Consider the following 19,404-nt stretch of genomic DNA (forward strand, 5'->3'; position numbering starts at 1 on the left):
GGGAAGAGTTTGTGCCCGGGGAACACGTTCACAATACCAAACATTTATGCCAAGCATCTCGGCTGACACTCCCACGACACGCAGGGCTTCTTCCAGCTGTTTTACTTGTAAGGGCAAGGTGCCATTGGAGGTGTGAGTGGAATGGCAGGAAGCCGCGACTCCCCTCAAATGCTACAGACATTGGAGTCTGTGCAGGCTGGCCTGAGAGACAGTGCTGAGCCATCCTTCAGGACCAAGCTGTTGTATGCATGAAAGTTGTGTGGAACAGACTCCATCATCTTTATCAGTCTGTATCATCTTTCACTAACTCTCATGTCCTGGGGGAAAAACAAGACAGGATGCCACCCTGTCACTGGGGAGGCACAGGGACCCCAAGCCTGGAGCCTGGGAGATTTTGCAAAGCAGCAAAGCCCTAACCTGCAGCAAGCAACTAAACAAAGTCTAAGGGGTGGGCATGGAGGACAGACTCTGCTGGAAATACTAGAAATGCTAACTGGCCTCAGAGATCCCAGGAAGGGACAGCACGCGCTGCAGAAGCGCAAAGGCAACAAGAACTAAGTGGGAGATACCCACCAAGTACCCAGACCCCAAACCAGCAGGGCAAAGAGTGCCCAGGTCCCGCAGCCGGCCTTCTTCAGGGCCACTCTGCAGCTGGAGCCAAGTGTGGGCGCTCCCGCCGCAGCAGCAGGGGGAGGGGAGGGGAGCCGCACAGGCACCCCAGCAAGTTAGACCTGCATTGCCAGCCGCCTGCACGAGTCTTCAGATAAAAGGGACCTCACTTGAGGCTCTGGGTTTGATTCACTGCACCAAGCCAAAAGCACCCCAGGGGTATTTACCACTCCCCCCTGCAACCTACCCCTTTGCAAATCCAAGATGACTGCTGCCTCCCACCTACATCAGACCTCACTCTAACCCCTCGTCCTCCTGCAAAACCTTCGCAAACTTTCCCAGCTCCTGCTTGTTTGTGCGCCTCTCCGTGCAGGGGCAGAAAGCCAATGACCGACCCGCTGTCTGCTTAAAACACAAAGCGACGCACGCAGCGCCGTTGGGTGACAAGTCCACAGACTCGGCTCCCACTACGGGTCTGCGGTGCAGGCTCGCATCACGTACCTCCATCTAGCCTCGTGTGAAAAAAACAATAATTTCTGAAAGCTGGAGAGGGTCTCTGGCTGCTCGATCTCCGGCCTGCGGCCTGAGTGAGGCGTCCTCAGGCCTCCCCCCGCCCCCAGCAACCTCAGGACAGGGGCTGGCGGTTCTCAGGCCAGCTCAGCCCTGGGGATGCGCTGGCCCCAGGGCGTTCCCACCGGCGGCTCGGGCCTGGCCGGGCGATCGCGACCCACACCCACGGACTGTGAGCGCAGCACCCCCTGGTGGTCGCGGCCGCAGACGGAGCCGGCACCCCCTGACCACTCACTGCTACCCACCTGCCTGCCTGCCTGCCGACCTGGGGCCTCCCCGCGCCCCTCAACACCTCCGACAAAGGGTCGCGTCCCGAGCAAGGGGGCGGCGGAGGCCAGGCCGCGTTCCTCAGAGATCCGGCGTCCCCCCAAATGCTCATAGCCCTCATCACAGCCCACCGTACACAGAAAGGAAACGCGAGAGGGTGAGCCCTGTGACAACCGCGAGACGAAGCAGGGGTGCTGGGGTGACTGTCGCCTACCTGTGTCCCAGCTCCCAGGGAGGAGCGCCGGCCGCTCAACCACGCTCCCGAGCATCAGCCCCGGAGCAAAACAAGCCTTTATAGCGGCATCGGCAGCCTCAACGCGCAGGCGCGCTGCCCAAAGCTCGCGCAGGCCTGTAGGGAGCTGTAGTCCCGCTTGCAGGAGCCGCGAGCACTGCACCCCGCAAAGGACTACGCTTCCCAGGAACACCGAGGCGGTCCCGCAGGAGCTGCGGACTGCTCCCCTTCCCACCGCCTCCGGCTCTGCCGCGTCCTTCCCGGAGTCTCCGCGAGCCTGTTTGGAATCTTCTCGTAGGTCGTGTTCCCCGGTGGGCAGTCAGCGCCGTGACCCAGTGGTCCAGTGCTCTGAGGTGCCCGGCGCAGACGCTCCTGCACCCGGCACGGTCTTGAAGGTCATTACCCCCAGTCACCCCGGGAAGCAGCGACTTCGCGGCCGTCTCATACCAAATCTTATCTGGCTTTGCAGTTGCTCGTTCTCGGCTTGACCCTGCCGTCTGCACTGATACCGCCCTCTTCACTCTTATCCCATAAAGTATGACGGCTGCAGTCTGCATAGTATAAGTTAGGACCACTGCTACGCAAGTGGCAAGAGCCTTACACAGCATGGGCCAGGAGCCAGGGACTTCTTCCCATTCTACCTCCTGGGTTCAGGTTCCAAGGACTTGGGCCATCCTCAGTTGCTTTCTCAGGCTATAAGTAGGGAGCTGGATTGGAAGTGGGATCAGCCAGGACACGAACCAGTGCCCATACTGGATGTGAATGCCATAGTCAGAGGCTTAGCCTGCTACTGTTTTGAAAATCAAATAAGAAATATCCTTAAGAACTTGAAGATAGAGAACTGAAACAAAACACACACACACACAATTTTACCTATTAAACCTTTTGAAGAAGATAAACTGCAAGTTATAAGTGAGTTATTTTTCTTGAACCACTTTTATGACTTATTCATTTTATTAATGTAATAGGCAAATAAACAGAAAGACAATGATCTCCCATCCACTGGTTCATTCCCCCACAACAACGGACTGGGTCGGGCTGACGGTAAACTCATTCCAGTTCTTCCTCATAGACAGCAAGGAGTGATTGCTTTGGGTAATCAGGGTCATTCAAACAATTTAAGATTGTTTCTTCTATGAAGAATCTCATTGGTATTTTGATGGGAATTCTGTTGAATCTGCAAATAACTTTAAGTAGTATAAATTTTTAAAAGTTTTAATTCTTCCAACTCATGAACATGGGAGGTGTTTATGTGAGTGTGTGTGTGTTATTCAGTTTATTCCATATGTGTTTTGTAATTTTTATTGTGGAGGTCTTTTACATCCTTGGTTGAACTTTGTCCAAGCTACTTTTGTAGCTGTTGTAAATCAGACTGTTCTTAATTTGTTTCTCAGCGAGTTCATTACTGGTGTGCAAATTCTACTGAATTTTTTAAAAGATTTTATTTCTTTTTTAAAAAAGATTTATTCATTTTTATTACAAAGTCAGATATACAGAGAAGAGGAGAGACAGAGAGGAAGATCTTCCGTCCGATGATTCACTCCCCAAGTGAGCGCAATGGCCGGTACTGCGCTGATCCAAAGCCGGGAACCAGGAACCTCTTCTGGGTCTCCCACATGGGTGCAGGGTCCCAAAGGTTTGGGCCGTCCTCCACTGCTTTCCCAGGCCACAAGCAGGGAGCTGGATGGGAAGTGGGACCGCTGGGATTAGAACCGGTGCCCATATGGGATCCTGGCGCATTCAGGAAGAGGACTTTAGCCACTGGGCCAAAGATAACGACAGAGAGGAAGAGTCAGGAGAAAGAGAATCTTTGATTCACTGATTCACTTTCCAAGTTCCTGAAGTAGTCACGGCCGGACCAGGCTGAAGCCAGGAGTCAGGAACTGCATCCAAGTCTCTCACCTGGATGGCAGGGACCCAAGTACTTGGGCCATCACACACTGTCTCCAAGGCACATTATTAGGAAGCCAAACTGGAAACAGAACTCTCTCATATGGGATGCAGGCATCCCAAATGGTGGCCTAACCCATAGCATCACAACACCCATCCAATATTCCTGAGTGTGTGTGTTGATTTTTACTTTCTGAAGTTTTACTTACTTACCTCATTTTAGTTCTAATCATACCTGGGAGTCTTTGCTTTTCCTATAGGTAGAATTACGCTATCGGCAAGCAAGAGTAACTGAACTTCATCCATAGCACTTAAACTTAGAAAAACTTGTCCTGCTTATCTTTTGTTTCTTTCTCTTACCTAATCATTCTAGGTAAAACCTCTGTTATATTGATTAAAAGTGGTAAAGGTAGTCATCTTTGTCTAGTTCCAGATCTTAGAGGAAGTGCTTTCAGATGTTCCCCGTTCTATGTGATGTTGCTTGTGAGTTTGTCATATATAATCTTTATTGTGTTGTGGCATGTTCTTTCTACACCTAATTTGTTCAAAGTTTTTTTATATCATTAATTGATGTTGAGTCGTATTGGATGTTTTTTCTGCATCTATTAAGATAAAATGACTAACCCTTCATTCTTTTGATGTATTATATTTATTGGTATGCTTAGGTTGAATCACCCCTGTATCCCTGGGATAGATCACTTTTGATCATGATGAATGATTTTTTAAAATTTATTTGGAAAGAGAAAATGTGCATGGTCTGCTCTTCCATCTGCTGGTTTACTCCCCCAAATGGCCACAATAGCCAGCGTTGAACCAGGAGGTTTTTTCCAACCTTCCACATGAGTACAGGGGCCCCAAGGCCTTGAGCTGTCCTCCACTGCTTTCCAGACCATAATCAGACAGCTAAATTGTGAATGAAGCAGCCAGCACTAAAACTGGCACCAATGTAGAATGCTGGCAACAAGTGGTAGACTAGCCTAATATGCTACCATGCCAGCCATGTACTGTTGGATTCTATTGGTTAATATTTTGTTAGGAATTTTTATTTCTATTTTCATCAGGGATATTAGTCTATGGTTTTCCTTTTTTGTTGTGTCCTTGTCTAATTTTAGAATTAAAGTAATACTCGACTCACAAAATAAGTTTGGAAAGATTCCTTCCTTTTAATTTTTCAGAATCATCTTAGAAGAACCAGTGATGGTTCATCCTTTAAAGCTTGATACAATTCAGCCATCTAATCTAAAATTGAAGCCATCTAGTCCTGGACTTATTTTTTTGTAAGATGTGTAATCATTCATTGAATCTCTTTGCTTGTAATTGATCTGTTCAGATCTTCTGGGTATTCATAATTTGATTTTGATAAATATGTATCTAGACATGGATCCAATTCTAGATTTACTACTTTGTTTGCACTCAGTTGTTCATATTAGTCCTAAAAGATCCTACTTCTTTTTTTCTTCAGATTTATTTATTTTTATTGGAAAGGCAAATCTACAGAGAGAAAGAGAGACAGAAAGATCTCCCATCTGCTGGTTCACTGCCCAAATGGCCACAATGACCAGAACTGGGCCAATCCAAAGCCAGGAGCCAAGAGCTTCTTCTGAGTCTCACACATGGATGCAGGGTCCCAAAGTGTTAAGCCACCCTCCACTTCTTTTTCAGGCCACAAACAGGGAATTGGATGGGAAGTGGAGTAGCCAGGACATGAAACAGCACCCAAATGGAATTCCAGCACTTGAAGAGGAGGATTAGCCAATCAAGCCATTGCGTTGGGTCCAATTTTTGTGATATCCATTTCAGTATCTTCAGTTTTCATTTCTGTCTGTTTTAGTATTCTTTTTGCATAATGTAGTTTTAAAAGTTTATAACCTTTGCCATTTTAAGAGACCAAGTCTTCACTGTATGTAAATAAATTAAACATTGTTTTTAAAAGTTCTTGTTTTATTGGTCTTTCATGGATTTTTTTAACTTTGTGATTCATTTATTGCTGCTGTGATCTTTACTATTTCTTCAATTCTACTAACTTTGGATTTGATTTGTTCTTGTTCTACTTGGTCCTTGAGATGCATTGTTAGGTTGCTTATTTCATATCTTTGTTTTGATGTAGCTAATTGCTATTAGGAACCCCATTCTACTTAAGTTTCTATTTTCTATTTTCACTACTTTAAGGAAATTTTTAAATTTCCTTTTTGATTTTTTCACTGATCCATTATTTAGTCTCCATGTGCTCATGTAATTTCTAGATTGTCTTCTGTTGTTAATTTCTAGTTTTATCTCACTATGCTCAGAAAACAATAAATGATATGATTTCAGTTTTTAGAACATTTATTGACATTTGTTTTGTGACCTAATATATGGTCTAGTCTCAACAATGTCCATGTTCTGATGAAAACTATGTATTCTGCAGTTGTGAGATGGAATGTTCTGTAAATGTCTATTAGATCCATTTGGGCTACAGTGCAGTGTCTTCGATTTTTTTTTCCATATGGTCTGAATGATTTGTTCATGAAAGTGGGGTGAAGAAAGTCCTCCATTGTTACTGTATTGGGTTTTATCTTTCCCATGCTCTGTGCATTACAATAAGTACCTTCTTTCTTCCACCACACCAACGTCATTGAGGGATCTTCTGCACATGAGGCAAGTGGAACCAGTCTTGTGAGTTTTGTAGCAACTCCTCCAGCTAGTTTGGCGGTTGTTCTGTAGCAAAATGGTGACCATGAAGAGGCTACAGTCTTAAGTGGGCATTTCACTCATGTCATGGCCACCTCTGACCATTGACCACCTTCAGGAGCTGTTCTGGAGCTGTCTGGACACTAGTTTCTCTCAGGGCCTTCAGCAGCTGACTGTTGAGACAGCATCACTGACCTACAGTGCTCTTCAAAGGGAAGAAGACAGGTTTAGACTCAGCTTGGCATGTGGCAAGACATCTATGGGGAACAGTAGTCACATGCATGATAAGGCCAGGATAATAAGTAGCTTTTTGACTAATTTGGTTCAGTGATTGGACACTGGCATGAAAGGGATCTTTCCCTTTGGGCAGCTGGAGAGATGCTTGCCTTGAGGAATTGCTTTGTTAACTGGCTAAACTTGTTTTGTAGCTGGAATCTTTGACCAGTTCTGCCTTAAATAGCAAAAGGTTATCAGAACTCTATTCTTGCAGCCTCTCTGATGCATTCTGTAAAATTAAGACATTTTAGTTATAAACCTATCAAAGAAAAAACATGGTGTTTTGGTGTTTTACTTTTGTCCTCAGTGCTCCAAGATGTTGAATGAAAAGTGACCACTTGATAGATATCTGGGATACCTCACTGTTTCGCAGCTAGAACTATTTTATGAAAAGACAAGAAAATTAGAGTAAGCTTTATACATGCAAATTTTATGGTGCTACAGCTGAGAGAACCATTACAGAGTAAATGGAGAAATGCCTAAAATAATAGCTCAGAAAAATTATATTAATCCAAATATCTGTTGGTTCATGTAACTTAAGTCAATCTATCATAGATTGCTCTAAATTTGTTAAAGGAAGCTAAAAACATTTAGAAATGCTTAAATATATTTGTGTCTAAGCTTACTGACCAGAAAATGTTAAATTATGCTTGTTCACTATCACAGATCATCAAAATGTGGGCCGGCCCCGGTAGCCTAGGCTGAAGTTCTCACCTTGCGTGTGCTGGCATCCCATTTGGGTACTGATTCATATCCTGGCTGCTCCACTTCCCATCCAGCTCCCTGCTTGTAGCCTGGGAGAACAGTAGACAGGCCAAAGCCTTGGGAGCCTGCACCTTTGTGGGAGACTCAGAAGAAGCTCCTGGTTCCAGGTTTCAGATCAGCTCAGCTTTGGTCATTGCAGCTGTTTGGGGAGTGAACCAGCAGATGAAAGATCTTTTTGTATCTCCTTCTCTATATGTATCTGATTTCACAATATAAATAAATCAATCTTTAAAAAACAAAAACATCTACTCAGCTAACATGACAATCATCACATCCACGCACAGGTTGTGGAATTTTAATCTTCCTCAAATGACAATTAAAAACCACTCAGGGAGCAGTGCAATAGCCTAATGACTAAAGTCCTCGCACTGAATGCGCCTGCATCCCATATGGGTGGCGATTCTAATCCCTGTGGCCCTGCTTCCCATCCAGCTCCCTGCTTGTGGCCTGGGAAAGCAGTTGAGGATGGTCCAAAGCCTTGAGATCCTGCACCAGCGTGGGAGACCCAGAAGAAGCTCCTGGCTCCTTGCTTTTGATTGGCTCTGCTCCAGCCGTTGCGGCCAATTGGCGGTGAACCATCAGATGGAAGATCTTCTCTGTCTTTCTCTCTTCCTCTCTATATATCCACCTTTCCAATAAAAACAAATAAATCTTTTTTAAAAAATCACTTACTGAGCTGAATGGAATGACACTGAGTTTCTGTCCTCTCTAATGGTAAGATGTATGTGTATATATATAAGGTGAATTCTTTCCCATCATGGTGAAGTATGGGCTGGGCATCTGCCAGGCCACAAAATGGAAAGCTGTTGCTAAACCAGAGAAGCCAGAACCAAGAGCCCAGCCTAGGATCCAGCCAAGATTCCAGCCTTCTTCCAACCTTCTAGACAGCTGTATTAGTCAGCTTTCTGGCATTGTTTTTTAAGATTTATTTATTTATTTTGAGACATTTAGAGAGAGAATGAATGAAAGATAAAAAGAGATAGAGAGATCTTTCATCCACTAGTTCACTCCTTAAATGACTGCAACAGCCAGAACTGAGCTGATCCAAAACCAGGGATCAGGAGCTTCTTCTGGGTTTCCCACACAGATGCAGGGATCCAAGGACCTGAGCCATCCTCAGCTACCTTCCCAGGCCATAAGCAGAGAGCTGGATTAGAAGTGGAACAGTTGGGACTTACGGGAAGTTGGTGCGGTAAGGTAAAGGATTAGCCTATTGAGCCATCACATTGACCCTCCCACCACTTCTCTTTTCTTCTTCTTCTTCTTCTCCTTCTTCTTCTTCTTCTTCTTCTTCTTCTTAATTTGTTTATTTGGCTTGAAAGTCAGCGTTACACACAGAGAGATCTTCCATCTGCTGATTCACTCCCCAAAATGGCTGCAATGGCCAGTGCTGACCATGTCCAAAGTCAGGAGATTCCTTTGGTTCTCCCATGCGGGTGCAGGGTCTCGAGGCTTTGGGCCATCTTCCACTGCTTTCCTAGGCCATTAGCAGGAAGCTGGATCAGAAGTAGAGCAGCTGGGAACGGGCACCCATATGGGATGCTGATGTCGCAAGCAGCAGCTTAACTCACTACACAATGCCTTACACTTACTTTCATTTTAACTTAGGAGGGAAAAAACATCATTTTGGTTTAGAGTTTGCTGGTTCATAATCCAAGATCAGGTAGTCCCATTGATCTGGCATCATACCAAAGCTGGTTGTGGTGAACAAATGTTAAGACCATTACACGATGAGCTGAGAAGCACAGAGACACAGGGGTATGGTCAGTCTTCTATAGCCAATGTTCTCATGACAGCCACCTTCTGAGAGCAAGCCCCCAGGTCTTTAAGTACTCCCACCAGGCCTCTCTCCCACCACCGCAGCCGCTGCCATCTCCACCATAATAAGATCAAGTGTTGTCCTTAATCCACAAATGCAGTAACTGTTAACATAAAACTTTAGGGTTTAAATGTCTGCATGAGTTTGGAATGCCAAATCCTGCTCAAATTGTCAGAGATATAATCATTCCCCAGAAACTACTGAAGTATTTGCTTTATAACTGGGAGCTTTTCATCAGAATAAAAAAAATAAAAAAAAAACACTTTGGTCTACACTGATGATAATCTTTTTTTACATGAATGTCAGCTTAATAAAATTTAAAATGTATGCAGGTTGCATTGATTTTCCTATCAAAATAATTAAATCATTATGTCCCATCAGGAAGAACCGTATGTTCTTATTCTCCTTTTTTCTCTATTCTTTAAAAATTTTTATTTATTTTGAAAGGCAGAATAACACAGAGGGAGATAGAGACAGAAATCCACTGACTGATTCACGTCCCAAATTCCTATAAAAATGGAAGGCAGACAAAAGCCAGGAACCTGGAGCTCCATCCAGGTTTCCTAGAGGGGGAAGCAAGTGGCAGTGTCCCAAGTACTTGGATCAGCTTCCATTGCTTTCCCAGGTGCATTGGCAGGGAGTTGGATTGGAAGCAGCACAGCCAGGGTCTTTCACAGGTACTCGTATGGGATGCCAATGTCACAGGTGGCAGCTTCACCACTCTTGTGCCACAATACCAGCCCCAAAACATGTATTCTTAAAACAAATTATATACCTTATAAGAGACCAAGTCAGCACTGCTTTTTAGCTAGTAATGTTATAATATGGACACACTCAGGATGTAGCAATATCAAAGAATCTATTTAAACTCTCATCCTAAAATTAAATCTAGGATGTGATCCATAGTTGACTGGTCACTGATCTAAATAAAGAAAAGAATAAAATAAGACATTTTTCCTTGACTCAGTATAAGGTTTGTCAGGATTTTACACAGCTGAATCTTCAATCTATTCTGACTTTCAATTTTATTAACCTGGCATTTCCTTTTTTAAGGATTTATTTATTTTTATTGGAAAATCAGATTTACAGAGAGAATGAGAAATAAAAACAAAGATGTTCTGTCCACTGATTCACTCCTTAAGTGGTCACAACAGCTGGAGCTGAGCCAATCCAAAGCCAACAGCAAGGAGCTTCTTCCAGGTCTCCCACATGAGTGGCAGGGGCCCAAGGCTTTGGCCCATCCTCAACTGCTTCCCCAGGCTGCAAGCATGGAACTGGATGGGAAGTGGAGCAGCGGGAACACAAACTGGCACCCATATAGGGTCCCAGCACAAAGCAAAAACTTAGCCACTGAGCCATTGCGCAGGGCCTTAACCTGACATTTTCTACTTGCTTATAGCTGCTTGAGTTCTTATCAAAGTCCAAATTTCAGAATATTTATTTTGCTTATGTTTTTTAAAGATTGATTCATATACTTACTTGTTTATTTAAAACAAAAAAGGGAGAGATATACAGTGATCTTCCACCTGCTGGTTGACTCCTGAAATGATAGCAGCCAAGACTGGGCTGAGCCTAAATAAGGAAGTAGATCTCCACATGGTCATCTTCTACTGCTCTGCCAGGCTCGTTAGCAGGGAGCAGTGCAGTTGCCAGGACATGAACTAGCACCTACATGGGATGCCAGCCCTGCAGAAAGTGGTTTTACCTGCTATGCCACAATGCTGGCACCTCATTTATGTTTTGTGGGTGTTGTTTAAAAGATTTATTTATTTTGTTTGGAAAGTCGAAGTTATAGGAGAGACAGAGAGAGAGAGAGAGAGAGCCAAAGCCAAGAGCTAAGAGGTTTTCCAGGGATTCCAAGGCTTTGGGCTGTCCTCCACTGCTTTCCTGGGCCATTAGCAGGGAGCTGGATTGGGAAATAGAGCAACCAGGACATGAACTGCCACCCATATGAGATGCCACTGCTATAGGAGTGAGGATTACCCTGATACACCACCACACTGGCCCCTCGTTTATGTTTTTAATTTTTTCGTTCATTTATTCACACATTGTTTAAATTCTATATTCTACCTGTGGCAAATTAAGACGAATGTTAAGTCTTTTTATTACATGTGTGTGCGTGTATCTGTGTGTGTGTGTATGTGTGTGTGTGTGTGTAGATTTATTCTATTTGCCTAAAGCAATGGTTTAAAAAAAATAATTCGTAGGATACCAATCATGCAAAAATCTCCTGAGAAAAAGGAATTCCCAAAGTCAATTAAGTTTAGAAAATTATGTATATAATATCCAAAAATGTTTTATTAATGTTTTAGTTCAATATTCTGAGAAGTCACTCATTAGTGAGAATTATTCAGCCCTCTTTAGATTGGTATTTCTCATACTTGTTTGAACATGAAATAACAAAGATCATTTTTCAAAAATGATTGAATATACATTGAATATACCTCTATCACCACCACCTCCCCTTCATTCAGTAGATTGAGATCCAAACTGCACATGACATACTAAAAACAACCAAAAATTAAGACTCATCAGTACTGAAGTCACATGAACTAACGTTTGAAGTTTAGGACAGTAGAGGAAACCCTCACTTTCTTTGAAAGGTGGCAGCAGAGTTAAAACAAACACATGTGCCACTTGTAGGCAAGAGCAGTCATTGCATGCCTTTGCAACGATGTGTTATGTACCAGAAGGACTTTAGAGTGTGAGGATGCCATTCCTGTGGCTGCAGTGATAAAATATCTTTGCCTTCTTTGTTCCAAACTGATTCACTGGTTCATTTCTGAAGACTAGGTGCGGATCTAGTCCCAACACAGGATGGGTCATTTCTCTGAGACAGTCTCTTGTCACCGGGAGTTTGTTAGGGAGGTGCCTAATGCCACCTGACACCATGATAAAAAGCTAAGCCTCTAGGTGTGGCCTGTGGTCTTTATAGGTCCACATCATCCCCATGTCCCCAGAGAAGAGCAAGAAGAGGAACATGGCTAGAGGCTGGCGTGGTCAAGGAAGACTCCTCCTCTCCTTTATCTTTCACCTGCTGCTGCTACCAGGTAAGATAGGATACAAGCAGAGTACAGCAAACGCCTGAGGAACAGAAACCAAGCCAATCTTTGTTATTCCTAGCTCCTCTGTGACTGTGTGTATCTTTTGGTAAAATGGAAATTCATGACACCGATAACTTTTTATGTCTTCCTGGGACCCTAACAATTAAAAGATGTTTCTCTTTAGCAAAATTTCCACCCCAATGTTCCCTTTGGCCTCTTCACCCACACTTTCTTTTCAGACATACAGTATATCCTTAAGTGTCAAGTGATATTAAGAGCAAAATGTCTGCTTTCTCAGCAGGGAAATGGGCCAGAGAGGATGAAAAGGGGGTAAGACGTGGCTGAGAAAGTCTGTCTTGAGAGAAACTTTTTCAGCATAATTTTTTCAGTCTGTTTTTCTTGCCCATTTTTGAAAATGGGACATGAGAGATAGTATGGCACCAGAGATAGATAAAAATAGACTCTGCAAAATATGTCCAGAAAGGGATTCGGTGTAAGGGAGAATCAAGGAACTCTCTTTAAAATTGTCTTCGTTGGGAAGACTATCGAATTTTAGTCACAGCACAGAGCAAAAACACAGTAAACCCTCATTAAATTGAAAACCTGAGTTACTTCCTTGAGGTCTCATAATCTCATTATCACCTACCAGATTCCTTCCTTTCTCATTAACTTGTGGATGACTTTGCTTTATCAATATGGTGAGGAGGAGAAGTGTGATTGCAGAATTTTTCACTGACACCACTCAAATGGCTCAAGGACGCAGGTGCCTAATAGGACATTGACAAAGGCAGAGCGGTTGCCACAGATTGCCAAGAGCACACAGGACACCGGAAAGAGGTGGTCACGGCTGAGTTTGCATACAAATTTGGACATGTTTTGCATGGGGACAGAAACAAAGGAAGTGAGAATGAATTCTTGATTCTGTTCATCTCATCAACATCCACCTTTTTGCCTACTGACCCAGCTCATGCTCCCTGTCCAGGAAAGGATGAGCTTACAAGCTTCTCCTGGTGGTCCTCTCTGTAGGGAAGCACTCCCCAAGGCCACAGCTCTCACCATCTTCTCACAGGGCCTCTACTCTCTGCAGGAAAAGGAGACGATTTTGCCATTAATTGCTCAGGGTTTGACCGGCATGGACTGGATCCTGCTGTCTTCCGATCAGTGTTTGACAGAAAAGCCTTCCGCCCACTCACCAACCACAGCTTACCCATTCATGTCAACATCTCCTTCACCCTGTCTGCCATCCTACAAGTGGTAAGTACTAGCCCAACGTTGCGATGGTTTAGTGATGAGCAGTGAGTCCAATGATTGGATGGTGTAAACTTGGAGACTGACAACAAAACCACAAACAACCCAATTCAAAAATGAGCAAAGGACTTACACACTTCTCCAAGGAAGATATGCAACAAATAGCCAATAAGTACATGAAACATATGCTCAATACCACTAATCATTTGAATGATACAGACTCAAATCACAATGACATACCACCTCACACACATTAGGATGGCTACTAAGCGGGGTGAGGGGGAAGTAAAACCCCCAAAGCAGAAAATAAATAGAACCTTCTGCCTCATTGGTGAGGATATAAAATGGTACATTCTCTATGGAAAATGGCATGGCAGTTACTAAAAAAAAAAAATCGAAAACTGGGCCCATGCAATGGTTCAATGCCTAGATCCTTACCTTGCAAGCACCAGGATCCCGTATGGGTGCCATTTCATGTTCTGGCTGCTCCACTTCCAATCCAGCTCTCTGATTATGGTCTGGGAAGACAGTGAAACATCAATAGCCTGAAACCTTGGGACACTGCACCTGTATGGGAGACCCAGAGGAGGCTCCTGGCTCCTGGTTTTGGATTGGCTCAGCTCTGACCATTGCATGCAAAATGTATTCTTTCCACACAACAGAATACTGTCCATTCTTAACAAAGAAGGAAATTCTTTCGCACATCACAACACAGATAAAACTTGACATTACACTGAAGTAAGCAAGTCCTAAATGACAAATACTGTGTATTTCCACCTGGATGAGGTAATTACAGTAGTCAGGTTTGTGGACTGATTGCAGAATGGTGGTTTCTAAGGGCTTGGAGGAAAAGGGAGTTACTGTTTAATGGGCACAGAGTTTTGGTTTTGTAAGACGCAAAGAATTCCAGTGATGGATGAACACAAGGGCTATGTCAGTGCCTAAGGGTCCCTCACGATACTGGATTGCATGCTTACAGTGGCTAGCATACTAAAGTTCATGTGTATTTCAGCACACTAAAAGATGGGAATGATAACTTTATTTTCTAATGAGAGTCTCATCTCATTATGGAATGGGAAATGTGACCATGGATGTTGTGCTGATAGAGATATTTGACATTGTTAATTGAATACTTCAAAGAAATACATTCCAGGGGTCACTCTACTGGGTTTTTCATTTTCACTTCCCACGTGCCCTAGATTATTTTGAGTTATACTTTTCAGTGGATTATGATTAAACATCATCACTGTCACATGGATTGGTTCTTGGAAATGAGTAAGTGCAAGTGGTGGTATTGGACCTGTCTTCAGTATGTGATGTTCTTGAATGAAAATTGCTTTTTCAGGATGAACAGCTTCAACTGATGACATCATTCCTATGGCTAAATGTGGTATGTCAGACCCAGTTTCCTCCTCGCTTTCCTAGGGTACCTCCTTTTGTTCTTTGCTGGGTATAACTTTTCAGTTTACTTCAGAGAAAATCCACAAAACAAACAAGTTCAAACAGCTAAATTGACAATGAGCACTCAACACTTTCTGATTATTCTGCCAATTTAGAAGGGCAAGGATGGGGTGCAGGAAGAAAATGGCACAAACCCAAGTCATGAGCATCAATACTTAAGTGGTTTCTATTCCCAGAAGTCGGGAACCAAGCTCAATGTCTCCCTGGGGTACCCTCAGGGAGAAGTGGAAGCCAGTGAGACTCTGTATAGTACAACAATTGTTACCAGAGAGTAAAAGAATGAAGAAGTAACGTGTAGGAGACAGAGTGAGACTTGAGCTGGTCCCTCACCCTCCACTTGTCCCATGCTATGATCTCCTCTAGATCTGGTACAACCCCTTCATCAGGTGGAACCCTGATGATTGTGGGGGCATCAAGAAACTGAGCCTGGCAGCTGAGAACCTGTGGCTTCCAGACATCTACATCGAGGAGTTGTGAGTATCAGGGACTTAACAAGGCAAGAGGGGGATTACACCATAGGAAAGGGTCCAAGGTAACCAATCAGGGACCACTCCAAGACTCAGCTTAGTAAAGGGCAGAATCTGAAGTGAATATTTTACAACCCCCTACATACAGAGAAAGGGAGATGTCATAAGGGTCCAGGAACGGGGTGAGCTAAGAGAGCAAGGAGGCCGAGGTTAGTGGGGGGCGAGTAACAGCATCCACTTCCTTGTCCCTCTCACACACAGTATGGATGTGGACCAGACACCTACGGGTCTCATGGCTTATGTCAACAACAAAGGTCGCATCAAGTACAATAAGCCAATGCGGGTGGTCAGCATCTGTCATCTGGACATCTTCTATTTTCCCTTTGATGAGCAGAACTGCACCCTCACCTTTAGCTCATTCATCCACACAGGTGAGTGAGACCCATGAAAGTAGACTTCTAATTTTTGAGTGAGAAGAGGCGAGAAAGCCAGGAATGCTGAATGTCTCTCGCTGGAAACTAAACGGTGCGGAACCTGGCAGTCTGCGAGAGAGGCTTGGGAGTGTTTGGGAAGCTAAGCCGTCTGGGTTTTCTTTGCAGTGGAGCACCTGGTCCTGGGCACAGAGAAGGAAATTCAGGAGCTTTCTAACATCTCCCAGAACCTGATTCAGAGCAAAGGGGAGTGGGTGCTCCTGGGAATCCACCAGACTGCCGAGAAGATGATTGTGGGCACCAACCAGTACGACCAAATCACTTTCTATGTGAGCTCAGGGGCCCTGGGGCTGGGCTTCTAGCATTCAGAGCTCTGTCCTCCCCCCTAGAAAGTGTACTCCCCTGGTGGGATGGCAATGCCAGACATCACAGATTTGTGCAGCTTTTTCATGGGCAAATCTCCAGTACAAACACAATACCTGGCATGTAGCAAAATTAAACAGCTTTTCCCGGGAGGGAAGAATAAAGCTGCTATTGCCAGTGACTCAGAGTGAGGGTTCACCTGCCATCAGCCAAGGACTGTCAGAACTTGCAGAGGAGCAGGAATCTGGAGGTTGTGATGGGGAAGTTATGAAACACTATCTAAGGCGTAGGATGATTCCAAATCTTGGAAACCCTCAGAGACCTGTCACTGCCTGCCTTTCCTGATCCTGGCCTTGAATGTTCCCCTACAAAGTCACTTGGGATGAAGACCTAGCTAAGAGAAGCAGGCAGAAATAAAAAAAGAGCATACATATGGTGACCAGCAGTTAGCCCCCACAGTCCTGCCAAGTGCATCATTGGCAGGGATACCAACTGAAGTGGAGAAAGCTGAGCTGAGAAAGGATGAGCTGCATTTCAGTGGTGAACAGCATGGTAGAAGTCAGCCTATGAGAGCACTGCAGATGGAGTCACAGGGCCTTTCCTGGATAACAATCCCAACTCTTGGTCTTAGCAGCTCCTCCTCTCCCCACTCCCCACCCCCACTCCTGCAGGTGGCCATCAGGCGCAGGCCCAGCCTCTTTGTCATAAACCTCCTGGTGCCCAGCGGCTTTCTGGTGGCCATCGATGCCTTCAGCTTCTACCTGCCTGCCGAGTATGAGAACCGTGCTCCCTTCAAGATGACACTCCTGCTGGGCTACAACGTCTTCCTGCTCATGATGAATGACATGCTCCCCGCCACCGGCACCCCCCTCATCAGTACGGCCCCTCACTCTACCAAGAGAATTCAAGCAGGGCAGGGGTCGGGTGGCAGCAGGGGCCAGCCAAGTCAGGCCACACAGTTCAAAGGAGTCTTGCAAACAGGTCCTATGGGAGAAGGAAGCTACAACATAAGGGATGGGCGGTGCCTCTGGCCCTCACCAGGCACATCTTCCTTGTCCTCAGGTGTCTACTTTGCCCTCTGCCTGTCCCTGATGGTGGTCAGCCTGCTAGAGACCGTCTTCATCACCTACCTGCTGCACCTAGCCACCACCCAGCCCCCACCCATGCCCTGGTGGCTCCACTCCCTGATGCTGCGCTACAACAGGAAACCCTGCCCCTCCACTGCACCCCGGGACAACAGTAAGGGCCTGGATCACAGCAACACCCACCTGCCAGGTAAGGGAAGTCAACTCTGCCCTCATCACTCCTGTCCCCTTCCCTGTCCTCCTCTGTCCCCACGGGCCCTCATGGTCCAGGGCTGAGTCTCTGTCTCCTGCACAGGCCTGAAGGAGCCAGTAGAGCTGGTGGCAAAGGGGCCAGGTCTCGTGGTGCCAGAGGTGCACGGCTGTCCCAAGCAGCCCAGGGGCCGGCAGGAGCATGAAACCCCACAGCAGCAGCAGCTGGTGGAGCTGTGGGTACAGTTCAGCCACCTGATGGACACACTGCTCTTCCGCCTCTACCTGCTCTTCATGGCCTGCTCTATCATCACCGTCATCATCCTCTGGAGCACCTAGGCACACTCCCACCTATAGCCCTCAGTCTGGACCTTCTCTTGCCACCTCCCCAAAACCAGCCGGGATCTCATGCCTGTTGAATCTAAGCCTCACAGCCCCGGCAACCACTTCATTCTGAACCCCATCCCCTCAAGACTTAGGGAATTTCCTGTGCTCCCCAAAAAGATGCCTGGGTTTTTACTCCTGAGTAAGTCTTGATTGCCTGACTGCCCAGATTTGGTTTCCTGGAAACTTCTGTGGCTGAATCACCTCCAATAAACACCTTTACCAAAGGCATTGACTCTTCCCTGCATTGAGTCAGGGAGTCAAATATCATAGAATTGAGTGTCCTGTTGCAGAAACTTCTCATTAGCCAAAAGCATTTTCGTGGATGTGTGCTTAATTGGACAACATGTCAAAGTAAGAGGAGGAGGAAAGGGGCCAAAATCTATTAGAAGGGATTATAATTAAATAGAAATTAACTCCTAAATCCAGTTATCCAGGATTTATGCTTCAGAAAGGAAAGATATACCAGAACTGGTCTTCTCTTGCTTGAACAATCACAGTCTGACACATGACTCATTTTTCATTAAGCACTTTGAGTATTAACATAATCCTGCATTACTGTTAAGTGGCTTGCAGTTTGAGTTCCTGTACCCTTAATCATGCTAAGAAAAGACCGTTAGGCCATGACAAGCACAGCTGAAAGTTGCACCTTCTTAAACATAGATGCCCTTCTGTGGTCTAGGCAGTTGATCTCCTGCCTAGCCCTTGCTTATTAGTTAGAAAGTCTTTGTTAGTGTCAGTGATAACGGGTGGAGCAGAGGTTCTCATCTTTGCACAACAAAGAATTCAGATGTGAAACAGGAAGTAGTTGTAAGCAAAGTAGCAAGGTTTCATGGGACAGGACATCCTTGAGAATGGATGGGCACTTCTCCAGTTGGAGTCTGGACCATTCCGACTGGGATAAGCAAAAACATAATGTAATGGGGACAATGCATCTGACAAGCATCTCAGCAAAGAACAGAGAGCTGAGCTGAGGAAAACGTACCTGCTGGACCAGGTGGTCATCTTGGGCGAGATTGAGAGAGCAATCTGTATTCAGACTGAGAGGCTTAAATGGAATGAGAGCTGCTTCTTCCTGCCATTTTTCTCCTCCACCCTCTCTCCTGAACAAAGGTTTACTGGATGTGAAATAGATAAAATTCCTCCCAAGGATTTATTACCCAGTGTTATTATCTCTCCAGGGCTCTTCCTCAAACCCCACCAGCACCATCCAGTCCCTATGGAAGGCAAAAGGGTAGCGAGGCTGCCAAGGTCCCAGACATGTGCTGCTGGGCAGATGTTCAAATGATACCAGACCAACGTGAGAACTGCAACCACTGGAGGACTAGATGCTGCTGCCGCGCCCCCAACTGGGTGCTCGGTGAATAGCACCAGGCCTAAGAGGAAGACTGCAGGAATGTGGTGTGTTGAGACAGGGATACCCTACGATGCTCTGAATCACTCCTTTCATTGAGGCCCATGGTCTTTGGATGACATTTGTGTCCCTTCATTCTCCCTTTGGGATACATTTTTCCCCCTGCATATCTTTGGCTTCTCAGTTCCAGGAACCTTGTCAGGCATTCCCATCTCTGACAGCAGCCCCCAAGAGTGTCTAAAATATATCTAAAACCTAGAGCACTACAATCCAGGTTCAG

General features: G+C 45.3%; 2 protein-coding genes across 8 annotated transcripts in view; one reads left to right on the forward strand and one right to left on the reverse strand.

Moving 5' to 3' along the window:
• Positions 1-2,067, reverse strand: part of ABCC5 (ATP binding cassette subfamily C member 5) — an 83,147-nt gene extending 81,080 nt beyond the window's left edge. For 4 of the 7 annotated variants that reach the window (XM_041003046.1, XM_041003047.1, XM_041003045.1 and 1 more), the window contains exon 1: positions 1,661-2,052. The gene's annotated coding sequence lies outside the window, so the exon portion shown is untranslated. Of the gene's footprint in view, positions 1-1,110; positions 1,163-1,660 lie in introns of those variants that run through there. The other 3 variants (XM_041003044.1, XM_041003042.1, XM_041003043.1) reach the window with 2 other exon arrangements.
• Positions 2,068-8,036: 5,969 nt separating this feature from the next.
• Positions 8,037-17,890, forward strand: LOC121171102 (5-hydroxytryptamine receptor 3C-like). Its single transcript, XM_041002577.1, has 10 exons — positions 8,037-8,044; positions 12,034-12,148; positions 13,169-13,396; positions 14,736-14,780; positions 15,215-15,324; positions 15,580-15,749; positions 15,918-16,078; positions 16,784-16,988; positions 17,175-17,387; positions 17,493-17,890. The coding sequence occupies exons 1-10, from the start codon at positions 8,037-8,039 to the stop codon at positions 17,723-17,725; spliced, it is 1,488 nt and encodes a 495-aa protein (XP_040858511.1). The 3' UTR covers positions 17,726-17,890.
• The last annotated feature ends 1,514 nt before the right edge of the window (positions 17,891-19,404 follow it).

This window comes from Ochotona curzoniae, unplaced genomic scaffold, assembly GCF_017591425.1.
Source record: "Ochotona curzoniae isolate NIBS_2020 unplaced genomic scaffold, NIBS_Ocur_1.0 scaffold_2587, whole genome shotgun sequence".
Taxonomy (NCBI): domain Eukaryota; kingdom Metazoa; phylum Chordata; class Mammalia; order Lagomorpha; family Ochotonidae; genus Ochotona; species Ochotona curzoniae.